The sequence below is a fragment of the Entelurus aequoreus genome, linkage group LG22 (assembly GCF_033978785.1).
Source record: "Entelurus aequoreus isolate RoL-2023_Sb linkage group LG22, RoL_Eaeq_v1.1, whole genome shotgun sequence".
NCBI lineage: Eukaryota > Metazoa > Chordata > Actinopteri > Syngnathiformes > Syngnathidae > Entelurus > Entelurus aequoreus.
The window spans coordinates 14,739,031-14,766,725 of NC_084752.1; the positions used below are offsets into that span (position 1 = coordinate 14,739,031).

The 27,695-nt window shown below is 39.7% G+C and overlaps 1 protein-coding gene and 1 long non-coding RNA gene across 3 annotated transcripts in view; one reads left to right on the forward strand and one right to left on the reverse strand.

Moving 5' to 3' along the window:
• Positions 1–27,695, forward strand: part of LOC133639651 (uncharacterized) — a 61,461-nt gene that overhangs the window by 6,785 nt on the left and 26,981 nt on the right. The window lies entirely within an intron of this gene.
• jupa (junction plakoglobin a) lies at positions 921–25,723 on the reverse strand. Its single transcript, XM_062033521.1, has 16 exons — positions 25,574–25,723; positions 12,062–12,097; positions 10,963–11,124; positions 10,636–10,886; positions 10,254–10,492; positions 8,959–9,160; positions 8,483–8,627; positions 8,237–8,340; positions 6,713–7,051; positions 6,466–6,618; positions 4,569–4,688; positions 4,340–4,490; positions 3,746–3,867; positions 3,596–3,635; positions 3,047–3,182; positions 921–1,697 (listed from the first exon to the last, which is right to left on the reverse strand). The coding sequence occupies exons 2-15, from the start codon at positions 12,072–12,074 to the stop codon at positions 3,049–3,051; spliced, it is 2,175 nt and encodes a 724-aa protein (XP_061889505.1). The 5' UTR covers positions 12,075–12,097; positions 25,574–25,723; the 3' UTR covers positions 921–1,697; positions 3,047–3,048.

A 27,695-nucleotide genomic window follows, 5' to 3' on the forward strand; every position in this document is an offset into this window, starting at 1 on the left:
AGCAATGATCATGTGGTGACATCAATTATGCTACTTTGAGAGGTAATCATTGAAGTTGGACATCACTGAAGGCCTAGGTGGGAAACGCACAGCCCGTCACTGATTATATTATATATATATACACTACCGTTCAAAAGTTTGGGGTCACCCAAATAATTTTGTGTTTGAGCCTTAATTTCTAAGAACAAGAATAGACTGTCGAGTTTCAGATGAAAGTTCTCTTTTTCTGGCCATTTTGAGCGTTTAATTGACCCCACAAATGTGATGCTCCAGAAACTCAATCTGCTCAAAGGAAGGTCAGTTTTGTAGCTTCTGTAACGAGCTAAACTGTTTTCAGATGTGTGAACATGATTGCACAAGGGTTTTCTAATCATCAATTAGCCTTCTGAGCCAATGAGCAAACACATTGTACCATTAGAACACTGGAGTGATAGTTGCTGGAAATGGGCCTCTGTACTCCGATGTAGATATTGCACCAAAAAACAGATATTTGCAGCTAGAATAGTCATTTACCACATTAGCAATGTATAGAGTGTATTTCTTTAAAGTTAAGACTAGTTTAAAGTTATCTTCATTGAAAAGTACAGTGCTTTTCCTTCAAAAATAAGGACATTTCAATGTGACCCCAAACTTTTGAACGGTAGTATATATATATATATATATATATATATATATATATATATATATATATATATACTGTAAAATATAAATATTGTATAAAATAAACTTACATTAAGTATGTATAAAGCATTGAGTGAAGAGCCTCATAAAACTTGTTTTTTTATATACAAATTTTATGAAATTTTTTTATGCATTTCTTAACATGGTTTTGAATCCTCCTATTTTGTGTAAAAGTGAGCCCATGTATTAAAAGTGTCACATTCTATAATCTGCAAAGAATATGGAGATCAAAGTAGGTTTAATATATCCTTTTTATTTAGCAAAATTTCAGTAAAAACTCTTAGCAAGTACAAATTTCCCTGTCAGTAGTTTTTTATCTCCAGCTGGCATCCCTATGACTTATTAATAAATGCACAATAAATCAATCAGTCCATCTGTTGAAACAATGCATCAATCAGAGTTTTGACATAAAATGGTAAAGAAGTTCACACACGCCAGCATCTTACTTTTGCTTAAAATTCTATTCTTAACTATGCAAGTCTTTCCCTCCCCGTGAAAACAATTGAAGAAATCAAGAGAACGACGCTTGGTTTCCTCTTAAAGGCCTCACTTGTCGTCTCAAAGTGTGGCGACGATCAAGCACCGTGTGTCAAATAGTTCAATGCGGGACTAAGTTGTCTTTGAAAGGCGTTAAAGAAAGATGACGAGGTGATCAACAGGCGACTCAAGCAATGCTCTCTTTCAAAAGGACAGGAAGAAAAAGGAACGCGAGGTCATCTTTACAAAATAAAATCTCTTTGGCATAGATTACCCACCCGCAAGATGAAACACACACGCACACACACACACACACACACACAAACACGCACGCACACAATTCTTAGAAGGTTTTTCAAGCCAGAACCTACAAGCAGTGTCTTTGCATAAATGCTGATCAGCAATATTAGGCTATAAAAACACATGTAAGCCCTGTTAAGATTAGTCCCGTACTTAAAAATAATAATTGCATATATTACACAGAAGATAAACATCGTTCTCTCAGACAACTTTTCGACAACCATCTTCTCTCTTTGGATCTGCAACAAAAGAATGAGATAAATGTTAAAAAAAAAACTTTTAAAAATTTACATTCTGCTCATTTTAGGGGCTTTTAAAAAGACATTTGACCCCAGTGGAACACCATACTATGTTTTGTTAATAAAATACTCCTTTTGGCTGACACCATCAAATATCACAGCCTCCTATAGACCGCGCCTACCCTACAGTGATTGGTCTGAGCGACATAAAGACACACCCTCTCAAGCAAACCGTCAAAAGAATTCTAAATAATTGGTTCAACGTTTGAGAATCGGGGGTCAAACTGTGCTTTGTTGAGCAGAGGAGCAGTGGCCTAACCGTGAGGGTGGTCTTTCCTTCCCCCCCAAAACCAAAAAGACCTTCTCAATGCGACCTTATTTGGGTTTAAATACACAATTCTTACATTTGAAACAATTGAGATAATAATGTACCGTGTTATCTGGACTATAAGACGCACTTAAAATCCTTTTTTTCCCCCCTAATGTACGGAATAAGTTTGGTTGAGCTTACCCACCTTGAAGCTATTTTATTTGGTACACAGTGTAATGATAAGTGCGACTAGTAGATGGCAGTCACACAAGAGATAAGTGTAGGCTGCACTATGATGTATGTAAGCTATGAAGCCGCACTGCTTGAAGGATTGTCGGTGCATTAAACATACAAGTGTTATTATGGTGTGTGTATAAGGTAAGAAATATTATCTGGCGTTTTATTTCGCAATATTATGCAAAAACAACTTTTTTTTTTACCTTCTGGTACCTGCTGATCTGTATTTGGGATCTGCATAAGTCCTGAAAAATTGCATGCATCCGCACAGACGGTGTAGTCGATAAGCTTCTTCTTTTTCTCTATCTTCTTGTTATGGGACATTCATCCTCCGCTGTTGCCATTTCTAACCTTACCTTCAACGCTTAAATCTCAAGATCATCTTCAGATCTATGCGTCATTGTAAGTTTTTATTATTTTTCGAGCAATACCAGTGTTAAAGCAAAAAAACATTTTAATTAATTGTAATTAATGAATTGCAATTAACATGGTAACTTGACAGCCCCAGTCAGTACACACAGAGATGTTTTGTAGCGGCCTCAGAGGTAAGGTAGGACAAAGAAAGCAAAGAATATCATTAAGTCCAGGGAACACAATGATAACAGTTGTAGATCAGTTTAAAGCAGGACCAGTTTTGTGGTTGTGACATTATGAATATTTTATAGAACAATTGCTAGATGGATAATTCATTGATTTTGTCTGTTGCTACGTTGCAATATGCTATCTGAGAAGATGTATTGTTTTGTTGAGGTACACTTAGTACACGTGTGTGACGTCGACGTTCACGCCTATCTGCACCGACCTTTAATAAGGCTCAAACTGCTGCTGTCGTTCGTATTGCATGTTGACGAAATCGTCGTGTATCATGCCTCCGTCCACGCCGTCCATTGGTATGTCGCCTGGGTAGCCTCCGTAGTTTTGGAAAGGAACGTCCAGCTCTGCAAAGACAAAACGGCTTTCAGAGAGCAGTAGAATGAGGAGAGGCAAAGATGGAAGATAGTGTCAATCTACAAGGCCCAGAGAGAACATTGAGTCTTACAGACTACAGGAAGCCATGACTAATCTGACTGGGAAGTGCTATCACTTCTTGTATTTCTTGATGATGTCATAGCAAATGCGTATTCTGCTGCTGCTGATGTCATAACAAATGCGTGGGCTGCTATTGATGATGTCATAGCAAATGCGTGGGCTGCTGCTGCTGATGTCATAACAAATGCGTGGGCTGCTGCTGCTGATGTCCTAGCAAATGCGTGGGCTGCTGATGCTCGGAAGCAATCATTGCACCGCGTTTTGTCGGTGCTCGGTACTGAGGAATGTGTCGCGTGAGCACATTTCAGGCACGCGTACTCACCGTCTTGGTAGGGAACGTCTACCGGGACACTGTTGTGGGCCTGCACAGGGTCACACGAGGTCCAAGTCAATGCACAACATACAGTGGACAACAACATGAAACGTAGATGCAGACCATGTTGTGGTAGCGCCAAGAGCTCCCGAAACTCACCAACTCCCAGGCGGCGGGGTCGTGCTTGAACATGGAGTGTGTGAGCTCCCTGGAAACTCTCTTCTTGTAGTCGGCGTTCTTATCCTCAGAGATGCGGAAGAGGACGGCTGCGGCGTAAGTTGCTGAGAAAAAGAAGAATTGTTCCCATCACATTCTTGTCTGTAGTTTGTTTACCCGTGAATCAGTCCATGGAATTGCGCACTGATTCATTCTGTGATTTGTTTCGTGCCCATTGGGTTGACTTTTTTCTTGCCCTGATGTGGCTTGTGCAGCCCTTTGAAACATTTGTTATTAAGGGCTATATAAGTAAACTTTATGATTGATTGATTTTTGAGTGTGACTGCAAAATAACACACCATGGGGCCAAAGAAAGTTATGATTAAGTTTGCAGCGTAAGGTCGAAACTGTGGGGCAGCAGAGTCCCGACACTGTCACGTGTTGTGCTGTAAAGCGCTATCTAGCACACCCGTGTGATTGTGTTGTTTCTCATAGGAAAATTTGCTTTGGTTTTTGTATGATTCGGTCATAGCTGGACCTTTTGGAACAGATTACTAACAAAAACACTGTTTAATATGAACAACTACAAATACATACCGATGCCCTCGTTGTTGGAGTGTAGCAGTTCCATCAGCGGAGGAGACGCTCCCTCTGCGTCAATGGCCTCAGCTGATTGTTTGTCCAGGGCCAACTCACACAGCACACCTGCCGCCACACGCTTTACGTTGTCCACAGGTGAGTAGAGAAGCTGGCAAGGAGGAGGAGGAGATTTGTAAGCAAAAACAAAACAAGGCTTAATGAAAGATGTGTTTGTTCTCGCTGGTACCTGAACAAAGAGAGGGATGGTTTGCAGGTTTGCGATCTCTGCTCTGTTGACAGGATCTCTGGCCAGGATGTGCAGAGCTCCTGTGCAGCCCTCCACTATCTCCTCCATCCTCACTCCATCCTGACAAAATAGATATGAATAAAAAACACACACACAAAACGCTACAACTCTAGTAAGTCAGTAAAGAGGCGTACACATTTTCCACACAGTACACATTATGTGAGGGCCAGGAAGTATGAGTCTACTCGTAAAAAAAATAAAATATATACATATAAATCAGTGGATTTAAAGCAGAAGGCTGTTATTAGTTGTTGAACACAAGCTGAAAGTGATTGTACAAAGTTCCCTGTCGCACGCCCTCTTCAGCCAGAAAATATAACCATACCTTTATGAAAAAACTAAGTAAACCACTGTTCATTCAAACTCTTTCTGTTGTTCTTGTTACTCGTTGCACTTTACTAACATATACACACATATTTATTTTATGATTTTTTTTTACATTATTTATCTAAGGGGACCTATGATGATTTTAATCTCCATTTAAAACACTTCCTTGTGGTGTAGACAATATGTATTGGCTATACAGTACATGTGTAAATTCTGCTCCACAGTCACATTGATACGTTTTGTTTAGTCTGTCTGCAAGATGTTGGTTTGTGGAGGTGTTCCCAGATTTAATAATGAAACCACGCCCTACCCTCTCTAAAAGTATATTAATTAAAATGTACACTGTTTAAATTTGTATCTTGAAGTCGTCACCGCTATTTTTTTTTTAGCAGACACGGTCGAATATAGACTTCTTTATCACCTATCATCCAAGTAGGCTTCATCAGATTGGTCAGATCTAGTCTATTGGCTGGTGCTGAACGGAATGCTAACGTGGGTGATTCTGACTACTTTGGTCGATCCACAGCGATACCTTAATGCTAACTAGGGGAAATTGCACTTCAACGACTGTCGTTGGAATTGACGGTAAGATTGCTTGTTTGCATCTCAACAGTTGTTTTTCTCATTACAATAGGGTGAAACCTTCCTTGCCCAGGAACAGCCCCTGGTTTTTGGAGTATAAATATTTGGGGTTTTGGCACCAGCCGCTTAACGAGATCTGACCAATCTAATAAATCGAATGAATTGAAGCCTACTTGAATGAGAGACGAAATGTCTTGTAAGACAAACCATACAGTCCAGTTGCGATCGATTGAATGCCCTGAGATTACAATGACCTGGATGAATGACAATATCCATAGACACTTCTTTAACCTTATATCGATTAACCCGGTCACAACATCAGGTTCTTCCATCGATTCAGAAAGTGCATCAAAAAAGCATCTTTTAGCAGTATTTATGTCATCAGTGTTACTATGCATATGACAAGATTAGATAAAAATACTTTATTCTACCGTTTTTTTGTGTTTCCTCACAGAGGGGGAGGAGATCTTCCCTCTCAGGCTAAGAGCCTGATTTAATGCCCAAATAAGTACGTCCACATAGCTATGTCCTCACTACGCAGCCAGACTGCAAAACCCTGCAAAACCCTGCAAACAGTCACCTAAAACTGCATGCAAGCTCACCCCAAAATGCATGAACCTTAAGATTTGACACGTTGGCATTGTTTAACACCAGCATCCAACATTGTAACATTTATAGATCCGAAAATACTAATTTCATCATAGGTCCTCTATATATATTTGTTGAAATATATTTGATATTACTATTGATAATATTTACTTAATTTTTCTAATATTTCATATAAAAAATCATTAGTTCAAAGTTTTCTATTACATTTTCTTTCTTTAGCGTAATTAAAATATGAACTGGACCGTGATCTTACTATTGAGGTACGTATTGAACTGTGATTACCTAACCCTAAACATGCGGCACTCATAAAAGCTTGCACCTGGTATGTCTGTTGGTTGGATGAACCATGTTTCTGAGCATCCTGGTGGGCTTTGAGCAGCAGGTTAACCAGGCGGGGGATGGCTCCTGCATCCCTCAGCGGAGCTTGGTTCTCTGCGCACAGAGCCAGGTTACGGATCAGGCCAACCACCGCCTTTAGGACGAGAAAACACCAATACAAAAGTCACAGTTAAAAGCAAAACCTGTTCTCCTGTTTTATCCTCTATTTTCCTGTATTAAGAGTCTACCTTTATAACAGGCCAGTAGTACGGCTGGTTCAGCAGCTTGACAATGGCGGGGATGCCATAGTGTCTCCTCACTGCGTTCTGTGCCATCTCAGCCTGCTGGTGGCGTGAGGTTAGGTGACGCAGGGCGCAAATGGCGGGTTCAGTCACATCCTCTTTCTCGCCGGCGCGCAGTATAGCATGTATCAGCGCCTCCACGCCGTTGCTCTGGGTGACCAGAGTTTTATTGTAGGCATTGTTGCATGTGAGATTGGACAGGATCCCGGTGGCACAGGTGAGCATGTTAATGTCGTCTGAGCTCAGCAGGTTGACCAACATCTGCAGCAGGCTGTCCATTCCCTCCTGAAACACAGCCAGGAGAGTCCATTTACGTCTTGTCATGGAAAGTTTAATTCGGGGGATAGTTTGACGCTATGCTATAAAATAGGTTAAATTAAAGTTCACATTTAGCATCAAGAAACCCTTTAATTTAAAAAAAAAAAAACTTTATTGCAATGGTTTTACAAAATTTTATTTATATATATATATATATATATATATATATATATATATATATATATATATATATATATATATATATACACACACACACACACGTATATACATACGTGTGTGTGTGTGTGTATATATATATATATATATATATATATATATATATATATATATACACACACACACACACGTATATACATACGTGTGTGTGTGTGTGTATATATATATATATATATATATATATATATATATATATATATATATAAACACACACACACATACATATATACACATATATACATACATACATGTGTATATATATATATATATATACACACACACACACACACACACATATATACACATATATACATACATACATGTGTATATATATATATATATATATACACACACACACACACGTGTATGTATGTATATATTTATATACATATGTGTATGTATGTGTATATATATATATATATATATATACACACACACACACACGTGTATGTATGTATGTATGTATATATATGTATACATGTGTATATTATGTATACATACATGTGTGAATATATACTGTATATATACACACACACATGTGAATATATATATATATATATATATACATATACACATATATATACATACGTATACATGTGTATATTATGTATATATACATATACACACACATGTGAATATATACATATACACACACACATGTGAATATATACATATACACACACACATGTGAATATATACATATACACACACATGTGAATATATACATATATATATATATATATATATATATATATATATATATATATATATATATATATATATATATATATATATATATATATATATATATATATATATATATATATACACACCTATGTATTATAGTTAACATTTCCATTTTTTAAATAATTACTGTGAATGTCATATTAAAAAATATTAAGTTCAGAGAAAAAAATAAATAATAATAACGGAAAAACTACAAAAGGGAGAACGTCCCACTAGAAAGGAACACACCTGCTTGGTGGCAGCATCAGACAGGTTCCTGAGTGTCCACAGGCAGTTCTGATTCAGACGCTGGCTGGACCCACTCAGGTGCTTACCCAGAGCTTGCATCCCACCTGGAGGGAACACAAGATGTTAGCTTGTGAGCAGCACATCTCATAAACTATGTTCCCATGGAGCACTGTAATCCAACAGAGTTGCCACACCTGCATGTCTGGCTTATGCACACAGGTGTGTGAATAGACATATTTCACATACCAGCCTCTACAATGGCGGGTTTGTTGCTGGGGCACACTGATAGGACTTTGAGCACACGACTTGTGGTCCACAGGAGCTTCTCATAGTTGTAGTTTCTCATGATGTGTACAAGACCCTCAGGACCCCCGTTGGCGAGGATGATGAGCTGTGAGACAAATATTATGTATGAATATGTGAGGGGAGATTGGATTTAGGGAAGATTATTTCAGTTAAAGCTTGTCTGGAAACACCTTTAAGGATTGCAGCACACAAGACTATGGTCTGTCCAGGCATGCAGGATACATCAAATGACACATTCAGCTAAGAACCACACCCAAAACCTCAATCAACCTGAAACCTGTTCAGACGCCACACCTCAAACGTATCATGCACAAATGCTCATGAAAAACTAAGTACAACACTGCTGGTATACAGTACCTGATAGTGTATCACGCACATGTTCTTTCAGCGAGACACACACACACGCACACACACACCTTGCTCTCCTGGTTGCCATAGGACAGCAGCTGCAGACAGTCTGTAGTGATGGCCAAAAACTTGGGGTTGCTTTTCTTCAGGAGGGGAACCATCCTCTGCAGGCCGTCAGCCAGACGAACAGCCATCTTCGCTCCCTCCTGGTGTAGGAGGAGGTTGTGGAGCGTTGTAATGGCATAGAAGAGCACTGATTCCACGGGAGAGCTGAGGGGAATCACAGAGGGATAATGTCATTTCATAAAAATGTACAATCACAGCACTGTAGTTTCTTTTATCTTGTTTTTTTTGTTGATTATTTTAATTGCACCACTGCAATGTGTTTAGTGTTAACATGCTATTAGCATAAATGCCAGGTGGCTATTTTTAATGTATTTATGAAAGACTCACTCCTGTTGCTTAAAGAGTCTGTTTGCAACTCAAAGTTACACTTTTTAAACCAAAAAAATATAACAAGAACACCACCGGCCTGTCAAACTCGTTTTCATTGAGGACCACATCGCAGTTATGGTTGCCCTAAGAGGGCCACTTAGTTGTAACAGTGAATAATATAATGTATCTATAACACATGTATATAGTTGCCAATGCATTTGATTATTATGAAAAAATCTTCAGATTTTACACAAAAAAACTAGCAGTAATACAACATATTACAGTAAATGTAATGGAAAAAAACAGTACCAGTGTTTTACAGTAAAATTCCAGTTTTTTTACGTGAAATCTACAAATGTTATTTTTACACCGTATTACTGAAAATAAAAAAATTGTACCAATGTTGTTTTTAAGGTAAAAAGCTCAGTCGCAATAATTTTACCGTGAAATTTATTGACATTGTTTAGTGTACAATTTGATTTATAACTTGCTTTGAAATCACAAGTCAAGCAAGTATTTATTTTAATTTTAACAAGAACATGTTTTGGAATGTATGATACTATAATATTTGGTTGCACTATTAGATAATACTAAATAAAAATATATGCAATTGCATGCAGTATGTGTATTTTTTTTAATGTCAAAATAAAAGAACCAAATTCGGGGTAAGAAGGCGGAATATAATGCTTAAAACACATTGGAAAGTTAGTTTTGTGAAGGTTGCAAACAGCCCCTTTAGATAGGTTATCTTAAACCATCCTGAAGAGAAATAAAATAAAGTAACCTGAAATACACACTAAATATGTGTATTTAGAGTTGGAAAAAAGACAGATTTTGATATGCTACAACATGCAAATGGTTCATATATTATGGGGTGGTTTGATTTCAAAGCCAGGTAAAGCATGACAAGTTGAAGATGGTGCAGTACCTGAGCATGCGGACAAGCGCAGGGATGCCGCCAGACTTGAAAATGGAGAGCAGACCCTCTCTTTTGTGGGAGAGATTGTGAAGGATGCTGGCTGTGACTCTGGCCGTTTCCATGTCGCTGGTGTTCTGCATGGCTCGGACCACTGCAGACACCACCTGAGGCGATTGCATCAGCGCGTGTCGGGATGCCTCCTTGCGGGTTAGCTGGTTGACAATCTGAGCTGCCTTGCTGACCACCGCCTGAGGGAAAGAGAATGATTTGGATTGGTTGGAATAAGGAATACGGTTATAAACGATGGGCAGTAGAAATATTTGAAAGTTTAGCAGATTGTTTGGACTATATGACAAAACAATGTAATAGTACATCAGACAATATTATGGACCTGATCTTCATCGTTGAGTAGTTTAGTGAGTTCAGGCACTGCACGTGTTGCCAGTTCGGCATCATCTTGGTAGTTTATCAGATGAATGATGGCTGCCTTAAGCATCTGGGAAGGCTCTGCCAGTCGCTGGACGTTAGTCATCTGGGAAGGATCTGTTTGGGTAGTGGTCATGATGGTTGTGCTTTCATTCAGCGTCTCCGGGAACATGGCAGCACGCACCCGCTGGGCTCTGGTCAACACGTATTGGGAATCTGCAAAACGGTCATTCTATGATGACAACAGCCATCATGTACATACAAAGGAGGCTGCGCTAAATGTGTGTCCTACCTGCCGGTTCCGTTGTGACAGTGGTCATGGTGTACTGCTTGGAGGTGTGGTCGCCACCATCATCTCTAACGGTGTTGGCTCCAGACTGGATGCCAGAGTCGAAGCCATACATCGTCTCTTGCCACTCCGTCACCTTTGTTACGCCTCTATCCATTTCACCCACTGCGAAGCACAAAGAAAGAAGCAACTTGAGGTCAGACAAAATACTTCACCACTCGCTTTAAAGAGGTCTTATATAGTGGGGCCTCGACTTTTCATAGGATTTGGTTTAACAAACATTTGAGGCAAAAGTTTGACCCGATTTTTGTATACGGCTTTAGTTTTCGCACTGCCAAACATTGCGGGTAGCAAACGTATCATTTTGCAGAATTGAGTGCCCAAACCAGAGTTCCAAGGCAGTGGTGACTCAGCCTTGTCATGTTTTTGTTTCAGTGTGTAAGTCGTAAAGTGTTCGCAACGTGTCTTTATGACAAAACCTGCCTGGTAATAGGCTCTTAACTCCCCACCCACTCGCATTCTCCCACAGCTCCTTGACTATGTAGTTATTGGCTAACTTACTCCGTTACACTGCAAGTCCCTGTTTGTTTAACAAATGCAAAATAACCATGACACCAAAATATGGTAAATACCAGCACTTTTGAACACTATTACATTTTAGAAATACCTTGTAGCAGAAACAAAAGGTGGAATCCTTGGGGCTCCTTACCTCCCCACTCATTGCCGTTTTCCCCAACAAGAATCTTCAATAAAATGTATTTGAAATACATTTTACATTGTTTCTGCATGTGAAAAAAAATTATCTCTAAAAAATTGGTTTGTGATCAAATTTTGGGGTGTCTGGAACAGATTAATTGGATATTCTTGTGGGAAAATTGCTTCCATTTTCATACAATATGGCCTTTGTCGGACCTTCTGGAACCGAGGTACCACTGTATTTCATTATTTTGCAGGCCAACACAAAAACATTACCAACACATGCATGTGATGTTGTTAAGAAGCGACTCAGTTTTTATGTGTAATGAACGAGTAAAGAATGACTTTCATGAAAAGATACAAACATACACTGAAATAAACTGAAATGTTAAAAGACCACACTTACTTTGCATAGACATCCTTGCCTCCTGCAGTCACAAGCCTAAAGAAAAAGCACAAGGGACATCAGATATTAAGGACATTTTATTTACAACTTCTAACTGCATGAAGAAAACAATGCATGTTTTCTTTTTTAAACATGAGACTGAGGGCGCGTATTTGGATGCTACTTAAGATGTTGGCCCCATCGCTTCAAGCAGAAGCAGCAAATCATGGGGGAGTTGGGTACAGAAGGAGAGAAAGGCAGCTGTAAATTAGGAATGCTAGCTGGCTCTGCTGACCTTTCACCTCGGGCCTCCGCCCATACAGTTGTGGGAGCAGCCTTGTGCTGACACACGGCAAACAGGAACCTGCCCAACTGGTTTTGGGTCAGAGTGTGTGTGTGTGTAAGTAAGTAAGTGCATATTGCACACAATCTTATTTAGGCATGGCTAACACTTGAATTTCAGCTAAATTGGTTCATTATATTTACCACAATTAATACTAAATAATACATCACCTGCTCATGGAGCCTCAAGTAATCGATCTTTTTAAACACACATTTTTATCAGCATTTCAGATTACGTAACAGACATTTGTCGGAGCCTGTCTGCTGTAAGGACTTCCCGTCTTTATGAATCATCTTTTTCTTAATCAATTCCTCCTCTTTGTAGCAGCATATTCAACCTAGATTTTTCACTAACCTTTGTTATTGTTCTTCTCTGCTTCACTTCCTACGAGACCATTCCTGCCTGTACTCCCCCATTTTAAAGATAAAAAGCTCAAACCCAAAATTACAAGGTTGAAAGAATGTTTTCCTTCGGCTTTTTTCCACAGCTGGGAAATTATCCGCCACAGAACTCTTCCTCATCACAGAAACATCTGCATTTTTAATAGCCATCTGACATGCGACTGATAACACAATGCCTCTACTGTGCTGCTTGATGTTGACAGACTCTTAGGCATTGAGCATCAGCACGTACAAAGAATAGTGTGTAAGGGGAACTTGCTGGAGCTGATACAAAAATGCTGGGGGGTCTTCTTTATGAGGAAGATTAACTTAATCTGGGGCACAAAGATGGATCATAAATTGTCAAACATTTTTGGTAAGCGTATGTACAAACATAGTTCAGGTAACTGAAAGCCAATAAGTAACTCCTGCAGGAGGCTGAAATAAAAGTGTGTGCATTTTGGAAAGTAACAAAAAACATGCATATTCCTTTTTGATTGTTCCTTCTGTAGCACAAACTGTTGCAATGACCGTTTTTACCTGCAGCTCAGTGAGAGTAAAGCTGTCAATCCTGCAAAACCACGCCCTGAAGCACTTACAGCGACATGATAACGCAATGACTGGTGCGTACTGATTAAGACTGTAAATCACTCATACTAGGTGTGCCCTCTTCCCCATTAGATGCTAACTGACCAAAGTATTTTTTTGTTTATCAACTGAGATGTGTCAGCTTTACATTATTCCAGCTTCTTGTCTACTGAAAGTGGAAGAGAACCAGACAAGTTTCCTGTAAATCAGGGGCAGTCTTTTGTTTTTCCTGGGTGGGGCGATGAGTTCAGCGAACTGTTGCAAAGCTGCGACACACCCCGCATATCACCTAGGTAACCACAACTCTGCATGTGGAGTGGGGATTTTATCTGCTGACCCATCTGATGTCTAAAAGCCTTCCTTGCTTGCAGATAAAGCTCAAGCGAGACAAAAATAAAAACAACAATGTGTTTCTTATTGTGTGCGTCCCGAGTTGACTTTGCTCTCTTCCAGTTAATGAGTGATACATGATTTTTCTCTCGCTGTACATTGCTCTGTCAGCGCCATTCCCACAAACACATAATAGCAAAGTAATATGCAAGCAACACGCTTCACTCGGAAGGACAACGCCCACTATGTTGTTGAGCAATGTCCTTGAAGAGGCTCCATGGAGTAAAAAAATACTTGTACCGTATGTTAAGTGAAAACTGCAGGTGAACAAGTTGCAACAAAACTGCAGGGCTTGTACTGTTCAGCAGTGCTGCTAAAACGCTACTGTGACATTCCACAGGGACATAGTACATTCAGGCTGTGCTGCGTTCAGCTTTACACGTCATGTTTTTCCACTCCCTTCAAACCTCACTGCTCTAAAATTATCGCACCAACATGCTCATTAATTTTTCATCCCGCAGACACTTGAGTAACAATAGGTATCTTCACGATGTCCGCAATCAAAACAAATTTACTGCCCCTTTTTTCATTCAGGCATGCTAGACAGGGAGTGTCAGGGAGTGTCTCCCCACTCCCCAGTGGTGACAAGCTCTCAACAGCGAGAGTGTACAGTATATGTAGCTTTATTGGAAATAATAGCTGGAAAACAAGACTCAAGTGCTGACAATTGACTACGAAAAGTCTGACATTTATTGTCATATATTTCCACAGTTTTTACATTCCGGTGAGCCAGATTTGGACTTTGCTTGCCTAAGCGCTTTCTGTCACAGCAGGAATGAATCAGCTGGGCAGGAGGCCCAGGGTGTTGGAGATGAATGCTAGTTCTACTTCATAGAGCAATTATTTGCTTTTTACTCTCTTATGGCTTTGGCAAGAATGGGCAACAAGAACATGTCATTGACCTTTGCTGTTTGATTTTGTCAGCTTTTATATGCATTCTGACAGTATATCCTCCTCTTGACAGTCAGTGTCCTATACTGTGGATTTTTGTGTTTTGCATAAAAAGACAATTTTTTCTAAAATTTGTAATCCTGACATAAGACCAAAAACAAATGTCCACTGCTGAGGTCACTGGTTCTCAGGAGGATATACATTCACAATAACTACCAGTCAAAGGTTGATTGGAGACAGAATGCTACAATTGTATTTTGCCTTAACTTCTGTGTTCTAAAACGTTTGACTGTTGGCCCATTTTTCCAGTTATTTTCCATTGAAATTGATTTTAGAACTCCAATGTTGTACTCTGAATTAAGTGTATAAAACATATACACTGAACTGGACTAAAATAAAACTAATCATGCAATAAAAGTAACAAATAAACTGTATTCTATATATCTTTGAATTGGCTGTCACTTTGTAAAGAAACACTGAGTGCATAGACGTTTGCTTAGCCTCGGTAGTCTAATGCCAAACAGTCTTCTGAATACAAATTTTGGGTTATGTATTGCATAGTTCTAAAATTTGGATTAAGCATTGCAAATCCACCGGACATACCGTACTTTCTGGACCTTAGGGTGCACCGGATTATAAGGTGGAAAAAAACGCCAGATGATGTCTTACCTTATACACGCACAATAATAATACTCGTATGTTGAAGCACAGTACAATCCATCAAGCATTGCGGCTTCATAGCTTACCAAAGTCGTACTAAAACATTTTGATAGATTTTTGAGCGCCGTGTGTAATGTTCCATATTTTCAATGGAACATATACAATTTTGGTGTTGTTTACTTGAGTCATATTGCAGTCTCTTATGTGTGACTGCCATCATATTGCAGTCTACACGTATATCTTATGTGTGACTGCCATCTACTGGTCACACTTATCATTTCACCATGTACCAAATAAAATAGCTTCGAGGTTGATCAGCACAACCAAAATTATTCTGTACATTAGGCGCACCGGGTTATGAGACGCACTGTCGAGTTTTTGAAAGGAACTGAAAGGATTTTAAGTGCGCCTTATTGTCTGAAAAATATGTTATTAGTGTAAATGTTAAAGACGTGATGTACTGTACTTGCGCATGCTTACAACAGATTTGAAATAAAATAAGGGGTATAGTCAAGATTGACACTTTGGAAAATTATTATGTATCAGTGACTGAGCTGCAGGTGACCCGGCAATCCAATCTCCAGGTTGTCCTATAATATACACAGGTAATATATATAATTCAGCAGGCTTGTTGACTGACATGCAAATAGAGAATAGATTATGTTACTACACATCTGTAATGCGTTCACCATCTGCACAAACACAGATCAAGTAAGACATATCGTCTGCTCGTCTACTTTAAACTGCTCCCCCGTTGACTTAGACCAAGCATACAGTACACTTGGCATAGTAACTGGCCAGTGCAGCCAGATGGGCCCCGCAAAGCTGACCGACTATATGCCTGGGCTCCCCAGAGTTGGGGTTCAGCTATCCCAGTGGGATCTAGTTTAACATACCCAAACTCTTCCTGGTCCCAAAGCAACATATGTTGCATAATAGCAGCTCCAGCACGATAATGGACCTAGTATTAGAAATCAATAACGATGGGAGGATGTGAAGTGACGCACATTTAATGGATTCTTTGTGGTGGGTGACAGGAAATAGCGTTTAAAATGATCTCACACCAGCGCTGGATCCGAGAAGAGACATATATTAGGAAAAGCTGTACTTCACCGAATGTTGACACACAAAACTATAGAGACAAACTTATGGATCAATCATCCTGAATCACCGCATTTCACAATTGCTGGGCTTCATTTTGAAAGGAAATAAACACTGTTTTTGTAAATTGACTAACAGACATATAGATGATGGGATCCAGAAGACAGAAACGTCACCAAGCCAAGAGCTCAGGGAAAGAATGGAAAATGACATACTTCTGGTGCACTGTTGCGCAACACACAAATTAAATGTGTCTAAAAAAGGAAGATACAGAAACACACTCCCCTTCTTTGGGTGAGCTGGAAACATTCCCGGCACTCCCGACACAGTCAACCAGAGAGCAAGAACACTGAATGAATAAAGTGAGAAGCTTTTCTGTCCGTCAGCTCATTTACTGCACTACTTCAAATAGGTTGACTTGGGGCCAGTAGGTGCAATTTGGTGGCTGCAGACTAGCGTGTAGGGTGATTTCTTGTGAACCAAAGGAAATGTGAGTTGTGTCCGAGGAGGCGCCCATGTGTTGAGCAGGTTCGCATTACATCAGGCTGATAAAGAAGGGAGGGAAATGGTGAGAGGCTGTGTACTCGGCCTGACAATGAACTCTTATTTACATTGCATATACAGCAGATAGGCTGAAAACAAATTGGGCAAGTTGGGAGAACAGGGCACTGGTGTATGTTTTTAGGTTGCAATTAGGAAAAGATCAATTTTCTTTATAATCTATAGTAATTTTAAGAACGTTATCATCCAAATGCCATAATGACCATTAGGGTTGGGTATCGAGTATCGATTGGAACCGGGACTAACTTTCCGATTCTCCAGGAATCGTTCAAAAGTTTAAATTTCGATTCCTAGTTTCGATACCCAGTCTGCCGACCGGAAAAAAATATGTCCGCCGACCGGAAGAAGAAGCCGCTGAACACCAACGAAGAAGCGCCCACCCCCGGAAGTGTTAGCATAGCCGAGCGAGTCAGTCAAGCTCAAGCATGGATAGCGGGCGTCGGCGGTCGAAAGTGTGGCTTTACTTTACAAAAAAAAATGAAATAACCGCGAAATAACAGAGCTCCATGTCCATCAAGAAACGAGTGGAGAGAGAGCTGCAGATGTACCAGGACGTTCCACCGATACTTATGTCTGACAACCCTGCTGCATGGTGGTGGAACCAACAAAAGACTTATCCTTTGCTGTCAGATCTCGCTTTCTCCTATTTATGCTTTCAAGCTTCTTCCACACCCAGCGAACGTGTATTTTCCACAGCAGGAGACACTATCTGTCCAGAACGCTCACGCATCCTGCCTGAGAAGGCGGATATGGTCATTTTCCTAAACAAGAACTGTCTCTGATTTTATACTGTACCTGCTGCTAATCTGGACTGGGTTTTGCAAGTTGTTTCTTATTGTTTATTTGCTTTTCTGCACCAGGTTAGTCCATCAGTGGGAGCACGGTAACATGTTTAAGTACCTGCAGCATCATACACTTGTGTGTGTAAATGTGTTTTCATGAGGTTTCCTGCAGCATCATACACTTATGTGTAAAGGTGTTTTCATGAGGTTTCCTGCAGCATCATACACTTATGTGTAAATGTGTTTTCATGAGGTTTTCAAAAATAAAGCTCTCTTAAAGAAAGTGTACCCCTGGGAAAATGTATTCATAATTTATAATATTTATATTCAAGTTCATAGATTTGATATTTATATTCTAGTTGAAAACAGCCCTGTGAGGAATTTATAGTAAAGTTCATAAAAAGTTAATAGAATTAAAATTGATGGAGAATGTCAGACTATTTCATTCAGAAAGACTGTAGGTTAGCTAGCTCATTTAAAATATCCTAAACTTTTTTTTGACCCTGCCTCTTAAAAGAATCGGAATCGAGAAGTGTCAGGAATCGGAATCGAAACAAAGAATCGGAATCGTTCGAATTCAAACGATACCCAACCCTAATGACCATCACTATGGAAATCTGGACCGTTGCCCAACCCCTCACTAGTGATGTAATGGCTACTGTTATTAATGTTAAACCATGGTAAAACCCCAAACGGTTAAAATTATAGTTTTGGATTAAAATGATCATAAAACAGTGATTGATAACTGCACTTGGATAAACTAATGGACCGGGGATGTAGCTCATTTACTAGAGAAGCAAATTAGCAGTTAGTTTGCACTAACTTGAGACATTAAGAGTCTCTACCCAATACAAATGTCATACCCCAATCTAAACTTCTATAAAACACTTAGTCTGAGCAACTAAGATATTCAAATCGTGCACATTGAACCTACAGGCTGTGCACTGTTAGGACAGAGTAACAATTGTGAAGAGCTATAAATGGACATGCCTGCAACAGGAAGTAAACCCACATGACATCACAAACTGGAGGTGGAACCCTAGTTTTACCTTTATTGATAAAAATCAATAAACATATTTAAACACTCAAATAACGATAATAGGGCTATTAAGAAGCCAGAAAAATACTGAGTGTTTATTCTGCCAAGGAAAATATATGGCATGTCTACTTAAAAAAAAGAAGAATCATTGAAACAAACTTTAGTATATCTCGGATTTCATTCATAAGGCTCTGTGGATTGATGGAAGTAGTTTTAAATCCGAAGGTAAAGACCGTTCGTTCCCCAGCCAATGAAGGTTGCTATTGTTCTAGTGGACTATCTTGTCAGGTGTGTGGGATACAGAGTTGTTGTAACCTGTTTGGAGTGCACAAATGCAGTGTGAAAAGGTTTGCATATGTTTTATTATTCGCTTTCATTCTTTTTTCTCTCATTCGTTGGTTTGAGAGTCCGAATTAATCTGGCATTCTACATTTCCTTCATAAATAAATCTGTTTCTTTTTTTCTCCTATCGATGCACTTCAAAATGTTCTCTTCTTTTAATTAGTGAAGCAAATAAACAGTCTCATCTTCATTACAAATGTTGCTTATGTGTTTATTAAATGGTATCTGCTCTCGTGGTATATCCCGCGCGTTAAGACTGGCTCATGAGGGATACGAAGGGTCCCCTCCAGGGGTACACAGTGTGTCTATTTATTCTAGTTATTTAAAAAAAAACTTGGTCAACAGATTGTGTACTTTTTGAGCACATTTAACAAATACCCCAATAATAATAATAACGGTCATCATTTTGGTTACAATAACCTTGATATGAAATTTTCACATTGTTACAGCCTTAGATCGAACTTGTGTAAACTAAACAATCACGGTGTGTTTTTATCATGGCAGTATTTTATATTAAACAATTTGTGTCCTTCAAGTGTAAAAGTTAATTGTGCTTTGTCGGAAGCATCCATCTTTGATTTCCACGGGCTATCTGGAACTGCGACAACTCCCATGTTGTCGCAAGTTTGGTTTCTGTGTAATGAAGTAATGCACCCCCAAAAGGCAAAATACTACATCAATGTATCAAACCTTAAATTAAAAATGAATGCACTTTTGCTGCTGAATTTCTGAGCTAAAATGGGTTTTTGTTCAAGGATTTTGCGTTTGGCTCCGCACTAACAAAGGATTGCCACCTCTAAAAATGTTTTGTTGAAACCCGGATGGAAAGAGGAAGAACTAAGTCTCTGATTCAACACAGAGCGTTTCTGTCTGTTAAAGGGTGGAAAAGAGTAGCATCATTGTACTCTTGACTGCTGTCACAGTGAAAAACACCCTGGGATTCAAGTGTCTCTACTGGATGCAACCAAAGAGCCTGAAACTTGTTCACAGGCCAAGTTTGGTGGCCAAAGCCACATTTGGAATGGACAAGTACTTTCAGCTCACACTGCCACTGTTGTGGTTGCACATTGAAGCGATCTGACAGATGATTAATTTTTCAGGGAGAATACAAACATCCAATTCAAGGGAAGAAGGATGGGGGGGACACAGCAGCCTAAAATAATATCACATTAGGTTGCGTCCCGCTGACAAGTACAAAACCACCCCAATGTCAAATCTAAATACTTTAAAAACAGTCAAAAAATAGAAATCTTAGCAGAAACTATGATTCATAGTATATTCACTTATCATGATATACAGTATTATAGCAAGCAACTTTCCATCTGAAACTCTAGGGTGTTTTCATGTTTATGACCTGACAAGCAAAAAGCATCCCTGGTGATTTACTTTCTGTCAAAAGCTCCCTGTTGTCGTCCCCACTTCCCTCAATTAAGGAACAGAAGGAGACTGAGGAGAAAAAAACAAACACACATACACACTAGTATCAGGAACAACAGTCATTGACCAGATAAACTAAATCACCCAACAGCAAAACATTTTCATTGGAGGCAGCGAGCGCATCAAGTTCACTCCCTCCTACTCAGATATCCTGTCCGTAATGAAAATAGCAATAATGTATTCATGAAGAAAACAGCATAGATGGTTATATTTGGCAGAGTTACTCTGATACGCTGGGGTTTAGGACAGAGTTTTGATAGAGGCAGACTATTCATTTCATTTTAGACTTAATTAAGTTTTGTGACGAGAACTGTGGAGCTACTCTGCACCACTGTGTACGTTTGGTCAAAACTGAAGATTAGGGAATACACAAGTCAGCATGGGATCTACTACGAAAAATGTTTTTTAACACACAGGAATTCCTCCATGTGTATACGATGGTGCCGGTAAAAGCACCCGCAGTCAAGTCAAGCCACAAGGCTGTCCAGAAACGTTATCTCTCTGCGATTGTTCTCCATGGGAACAGGAGCACAGAGGCAAGGTGACATAAGACAGAAAACAGGTCACGCGACATGTACGCTAAGTGGCCCCTTGGAAAGTCTTCAGTCTGGAACAAAAATTCACAGTAAAATGAATTCTTCCAGTCAAACAAAGAGGTTAGGCTACATGCCATACAGTAATCCCCTTTGCAAAGTGTAGACCTATTTATAAACGCAAGGATCTCCTGGCCCCTTGCTCTGCTAATGTAGGACAGTATGAGGGAATTAAGCAGGAGGGGGGAGATTACCAGTGTACTACCACAGCTGTATCTGTGAAATCTAAAGCAAGCCCCCCCCCCCCCTTCCACTGCTATCCCAGCACCCATCACCCCTCTTCCCCAAGGGCAGACGGACGGGTGCAGCTTTCCAACCAGAAGGCTTGTCTGCTGCTACTTGGTCAAGACAACATATTGGCACTCTGTCCCCTTCATCCAGACACAAACTAGTTCAACTAACAAGACTGGACAGACATGGATTCCGTTAAAATACTTACTTTGTGGTTAGAGCAAAAGGAGCAACAGTAAAACTTGCTTGCGGCACTAAAACAATGTAAGGCTAGCTAGCCATGTTAGTTTACATTGACAGATGTTAGAATTTGGACATGAATTAATCGCATTCAGAATGGGGGGGGGGGGGGGGGGGCTCTGCTGATTTCAGCAGTATTACTCATCAACTTATATGAAAGGAATGTGTGCTCCTGTGGCTGCTAAGCAGGACTGGAAAAATGCTTTCTTTTCAAGCTTGGAGCAACAATATCAAGGCCAGCTTGGCAAGCAGCATGAGTGGTAGTTGTAGTAAAGGCCATTTAAGGGATGACTCATTATTTTTAATGTTTTCATGTGCGTACAAAAGCTGGCCCTCAATTTGGAATTAACTGTTAAGGTCAAGTATGGGGGGAAGGGGTTTAATTTTGCGGCTCCCATTATTCGGATACAAATTAATCTCCAGACTATTGTCTTTACTGTGGCTTGGTGTTGTAACTGTAGTAAAATTGTATAAAAAATAACCATCACATTTTCCATGCACCCAAAAGTCAAGTTAATGTTTTTACTAGTCACAACAGAAGGCACTAAAACCATGATTTCTTATACATTAAAGGGAACCAACTTAACCCCACACACTTGGCGACAAAAGCAAGGGAAAACTATCGTACAGAACTCCGGCTCGGTGTGGTGGCCATCTGTCTCGATCGGGTGGGTTTGAGGGACATAAGACAGATGGAGAAGAAACAACAAATCAAATTGGTTCTTTTGTTGTCAAGTTCAAACCACTTTCTCTAGAAACGTTAACTGTTGGAAGTAAATTAATCATTTTCGCTCACATTTCAGTTTGGAAGAACATTAAAGAGGGACTGCACTTTTGGGGAATTTTGCCTATAATTTACAATCATTATGAGAGACAAGAGCACAACTTTGTTATGCATTCTAACTTGTCAACTAACATAAATAAAAGTCAGCTTAAAATGGAACCAATGGGAGCCATGATGTCATTGCGTCTATTCCGATCATAAAACCAAATAAATAACATCCAAAAAGCGCAAAAACAACTCCATTTACATTTCTTGACCTAAATATATACCACGTTTTAGCGATATTGTTATTAAATGCACTAAAATTGAGGACCTAGATTTAGCGGAGCATTGATCACAGAGAGGTACCTACTTTATGCTGCTATATTGACATTATGAACTGGTGAGCTGCGTTCTCACCTCAGAGCTGGTGAAAGTTTATTCTAGATCATGGATTCACAAAGTGGGGCCCGTGGGCCAAATTTGGCAAATCTTGTCATGTAATTTTGCGGTAAAAATAACAGTGGTAATGGTTTTCATTCATAGTAACGCACTGTAAAAATGGCCATAGATTTTACGGTAAAAATCTGTCAGCTCAGTCACCATAATTTTTTATATAAAAAACACAGTGGTACAGTTTTTCAATTTACAGTAATTTCGTCTAAAAAATACAGTGAATTTTATGGTAAATTCTGGTAACTGAGCTGCCAGTTATTTTTACGGTAACATTTATAGATTTTCTTTTTACAAGCTAACTAGTTGCGTTTGAATTTAAGACCCCTGCTCTATGGTAAAGTTGTGCCTTTTTGACGCTATATGGAAAAGGATCATTTGGTCGCCATGCTTCACCCACATCATATAATGAAAATCTAAAGACTTAAAAATGTAGTATCCTCCACATATCTACTCTGAGTAAAATTTGAAAGTGATTACATGAAATATCTAAGAGGAACTGGTTACAGGACAACACTTGGAAATGGCAAAAATCTGCAGAAAGTGACCATTTTGAATGTTTTGAGGTTAAAAATGTACATAAAAGATGTAGAGTTGCATGTTAACTGAATTAGGCATACAATTTATATTTATATATAGCGGTAGGCTAAATTCCTCACTGGTGGTGCTGTTACATGGTAAAAATCACTGTTTGGCCCATGAACATTGACACATTGGCTCTTCAAAGCAAAATGTTTGGTCACCTCTGTTCTACATTATAAATCATGCATCTCACCTTGATAATAAAAGGATTTCGGACATAAACTGAGAAGTTGGTAAACTAGACCCGAAACTGGAGAAAAGTCATGAAAACACGCTTCGTTACACCACCCTTTTTCTTCGGGTGGATTAGTCATTCTTCATCTATACGGGAAAATATTAACATCCTAACAGTCATCATCCCAGTGAGAGCAGACATTTTACAGTAAGTGTGTTTTTATTATGTTTGTTGTGTCCTTTTTTTTGCTGCAGCCGTTACATATACTGTAATATTGTACATGGTAATTGGGATTTGTTATATATTGTATATATTATATAAAAATATAATATAATATATCAGTATATATTATATACTTTTTATATAATATGTAAATATTACATACATGTTATATTTTATATTGCTACTATGGTACATTTTTATTCTACTTATTACCTGCATTATCCTTTCCAGCTTTTGAAACTGAGCTACTGTGTGGAACAATTCCCCTTGTGGATCCATAAAGTTTGTCTAAGTAGTCTGTATGAATTGTGTTGTTGAAGGAAAAATGTAATGTTACGACCCGTCGCCATATGCTTAAAATGACAGAAATATGTAAATATTACATGTTATTGTGAATGTGCCTGTTACTGGAGTACATCTATATTTACAGTGTTTATATAAAACCCTGATGGAGGTGTTTGGATGTTTTTTTTAGAGTGCTCTAGACGGAATAGAGCGACTCCACTGTTGGCTGACTTTTTCTAAAGTTATTTATGATTTAGAATGTATAAAAAATAAAAACATGTGTTATTGTCTTACATATACACTACCGTTCAAAAGTTTGGGGTGACATTGAAATGTCCTTATTTTTGAAGGAAAAGCACTGTACTTTTCAATGAAGATAACTTTAAACTAGTCTTAACTTTAAAGAAATACACTCTATACATTGCTAATGTGGTAAATGACTATTCTAGCTGCAAATGTCTGGTTTTTGATGCAATATCTACATAGGTGTATAGAGGCCCATTTCCAGCAACTATCACTCCAGTGTTCTAATGGTACAATGTGTTTGCTCATTGGCTCAGAAGGCTAATTGATGATTAGAAAACCCTTGTGCAATCATGTTCACACATCTGAAAACAGTTTAGCTCGTTACAGAAGCTACAAAACTGACCTTCCTTTGAGCAGATTGAGTTTCTGGAGCATCACATTTGTGGGGTCAATTAAACGCTCAAAATGGCCAGAAAAAGAGAACTTTCATATGAAACTCGACAGTCTATTCTTGTTCTTAGAAATGAAGGCTATTCCACAAAATTGTTTGGGTGACCCCAAACTTTTGAACGGTAGTGTAGATTGTGAATGATAGGCAATAACCAAAACATGCGCAGTTCCACCTTAACTGTTAGGAGTACATTAAATAATTTAAGCTCAAATTTCAGTTTGAAAGAAACATTAAACACAATAACTTCTGCCTCTCATCCTAATAACCACGAACGTGCATTGTTTCAAGCAATCTGTACAAACTTGCACACCTTTCAGTTTTTCACCTGCTTCTCGCGTGTGCGCGCACACGCTCTACTCTGTGCGCGCTCCCTCTGATAACATTGTGGTACTTTTATTGACGAGTGACGTCAGGATGAACAATCGATACTAAGCCAAAGATTTAAAAAAACGCTTCCACAGTTAGGAGCAATATTAACCAATGGCGGATACAACCGCTAGTTTGACGTTAAACAGATAACCGTCGGTGTGGTTCGCCATGAATCACACAAACAGGTAGTAGCCTGCGCGAGGCATGCGGAAATGAACTCCTAACATAAAACATATTAAAATGAATACAAATAAACCGTATTATCGAATTGAATATAATACGTGACACTAATCACGTGGTGTCGGGTTAGTAAACTGACGGTTAACAAAAAAAACAAAAACAACAAAGGCGAACAACGAAAGAGGACACGACAAGAATAGTTTCGTAATAAATTGTAGTAAAAACTCACCTGTCGACTTTTACACACAAGCGTTCGATAATATTTCCTCCAAAAAAAAGGTGTTGTTCGTCACAACACTTGCTTGTTGTGTTCTTCCCAACTTGGAGCCACTCTCTCCCACAGCAGCGCTGGTAGAAAGTCCACCACACACACACACACACGAGTCACGGTGGCGTCACCTCTGGCCAGACTCCGCCCACAACCACAGCGACTCCGCCCACAACCACGGCGACCCCACCCTGCTCGCTCTCTTTGAAAAACTACTTTACGTTTTGATTCTTTGGAACGGTCGATACAAATATCGACTGTGCCGGTCCAGGATGCATTGATATCAGATTGATACTATCTGGGTGAGATTGACTGCTGCTCTATGCTTAGTTTTTCACAGCGGCGGGCCGTGCGTTTCTCACCTAGGCCTTCAGTGATGTCCTATAATTAGTCGGACTTCACCTCTCAAGATACCATAATTTATGTCACCACATGGACACGGCTGGAGATACTATACAGAAACACACTTGCACACTACTGGGCATTGGATCCCCTCAACAGTGGACAAAGGGTCGGCACATTTAACATTCAATAAACCCGCTTCAGCAATTAAAACATATCTTACCTGGCGCTGTCAAAATTAAAAGAATTGTATAAAACAAATGAAACATGAAAAAAATAAGAAATAAAATATTTGAACTCCCAATTTGCAGCACCCATCCGACACCGTATAAGCCAGTGGTACCCTTTGAAGTCCATTGATTTGTGTGAAAGTGGCGGGCTAACCATTTTGCCACTGGTGTTGTGCCAAAATGTGATGGCCTGCCAAAAGTTGATTTCCTCCGCGGGAGCGCGCACCGCTCGCTAAACCTGCGTTGCTTGGCTTCGTCTGTCCACAGCGGATTACTAGGGGTGAGACAAACACTTCATCTTTGTGGTTATTGTACCGTATGGTTCCGGTTTTCCTGTTTTCGCAACTTCCATCCATCCATCCATCTTCTTCTGCTTATCCGAGGTCGGGTCGCGGGGGCTGCAGCCTAAGCAGAGAAGCCCAGACTTCACTCTCCCCATCCACTTCATCCAGCTCCTCCCGGGGGATCCAGAGGTGTTCCCAAGCCAGCCAGACATAGTCTTCCCAACGTGTCCTGGGTCTTCCTCGGGGCCTCCTATCGGTCGGACGTGCCCGACACACCTCCCCAACGTATAAAATAAATACGTTGTGGTATTTTGGGCTTCATATTGCGCCACACATTTTCAATGGGAGACAGGTCTGGACTACAGGCAGGCCAGTCTAGTACCCGCACTCTTTTACTACGTGCAGAATGTGGCTTGGCATTGTCTTGCTGAAATAAGCAGGGGCGTCCATGATAACGTTGCCTGGATGGCAACATATGTTGCTCCAAAACCTGTATGTACCTTTCAGCATTAATGGTGCCTTCACAGATGTGTAAGTTACCCATGCTTTGGGCACTAATACACCCCCATACCATCACAGATGCTGACTTTTGAACTTTGCGCTTATAACAATCCGGATGGTTATTTTCCTCTTTGTTCCGGAGGACACGACGGCCACAGTTTCCAAAAACAATTTGAAATGTGGACTCGTCAGAACACTTTTCCACTTTGCATCAGTGCATCTTAGAGGAGCTCGGGCCCAGCGAAGCCGGCTGCATTTCTGGGTGTTGTTGATAAATGTATTTCGCTTTGCAAAGTAGAGTTTTAACTTGCACTTACAGATGTAGCAACCAACTGTAGTTACTGACAGTGGTTTTCTGAAGTGTTCCTGAGCCCATGTGGTGATATCCTTTACACACTGATGTCACTTTTTGATGCAGTACCGCCTGAGGGATCGAAGGTCATCGCTTACGTGCAGTGATTTCTCCAGATTCTCTGAACCTTTTGATGATATTACTGACCATAGATGGTGAAATCCCTAAATTCCTTGCTGTAGCTTGTTGAGAAATGTTGTTCTTAAACTGTTCGACAATTTGCTCATGCATTTGTTCACAAAGTGGTGACCCTCGCCCCATCCTTGTTTGTGAATGACTGAGCATTTCATGGAAGCTACTTTTATACCCAATCATGGCACCCACCTGTTCCCAATTAGCCTGCTCACCAGTGGGATGTTCCAAATAAGTGTTTG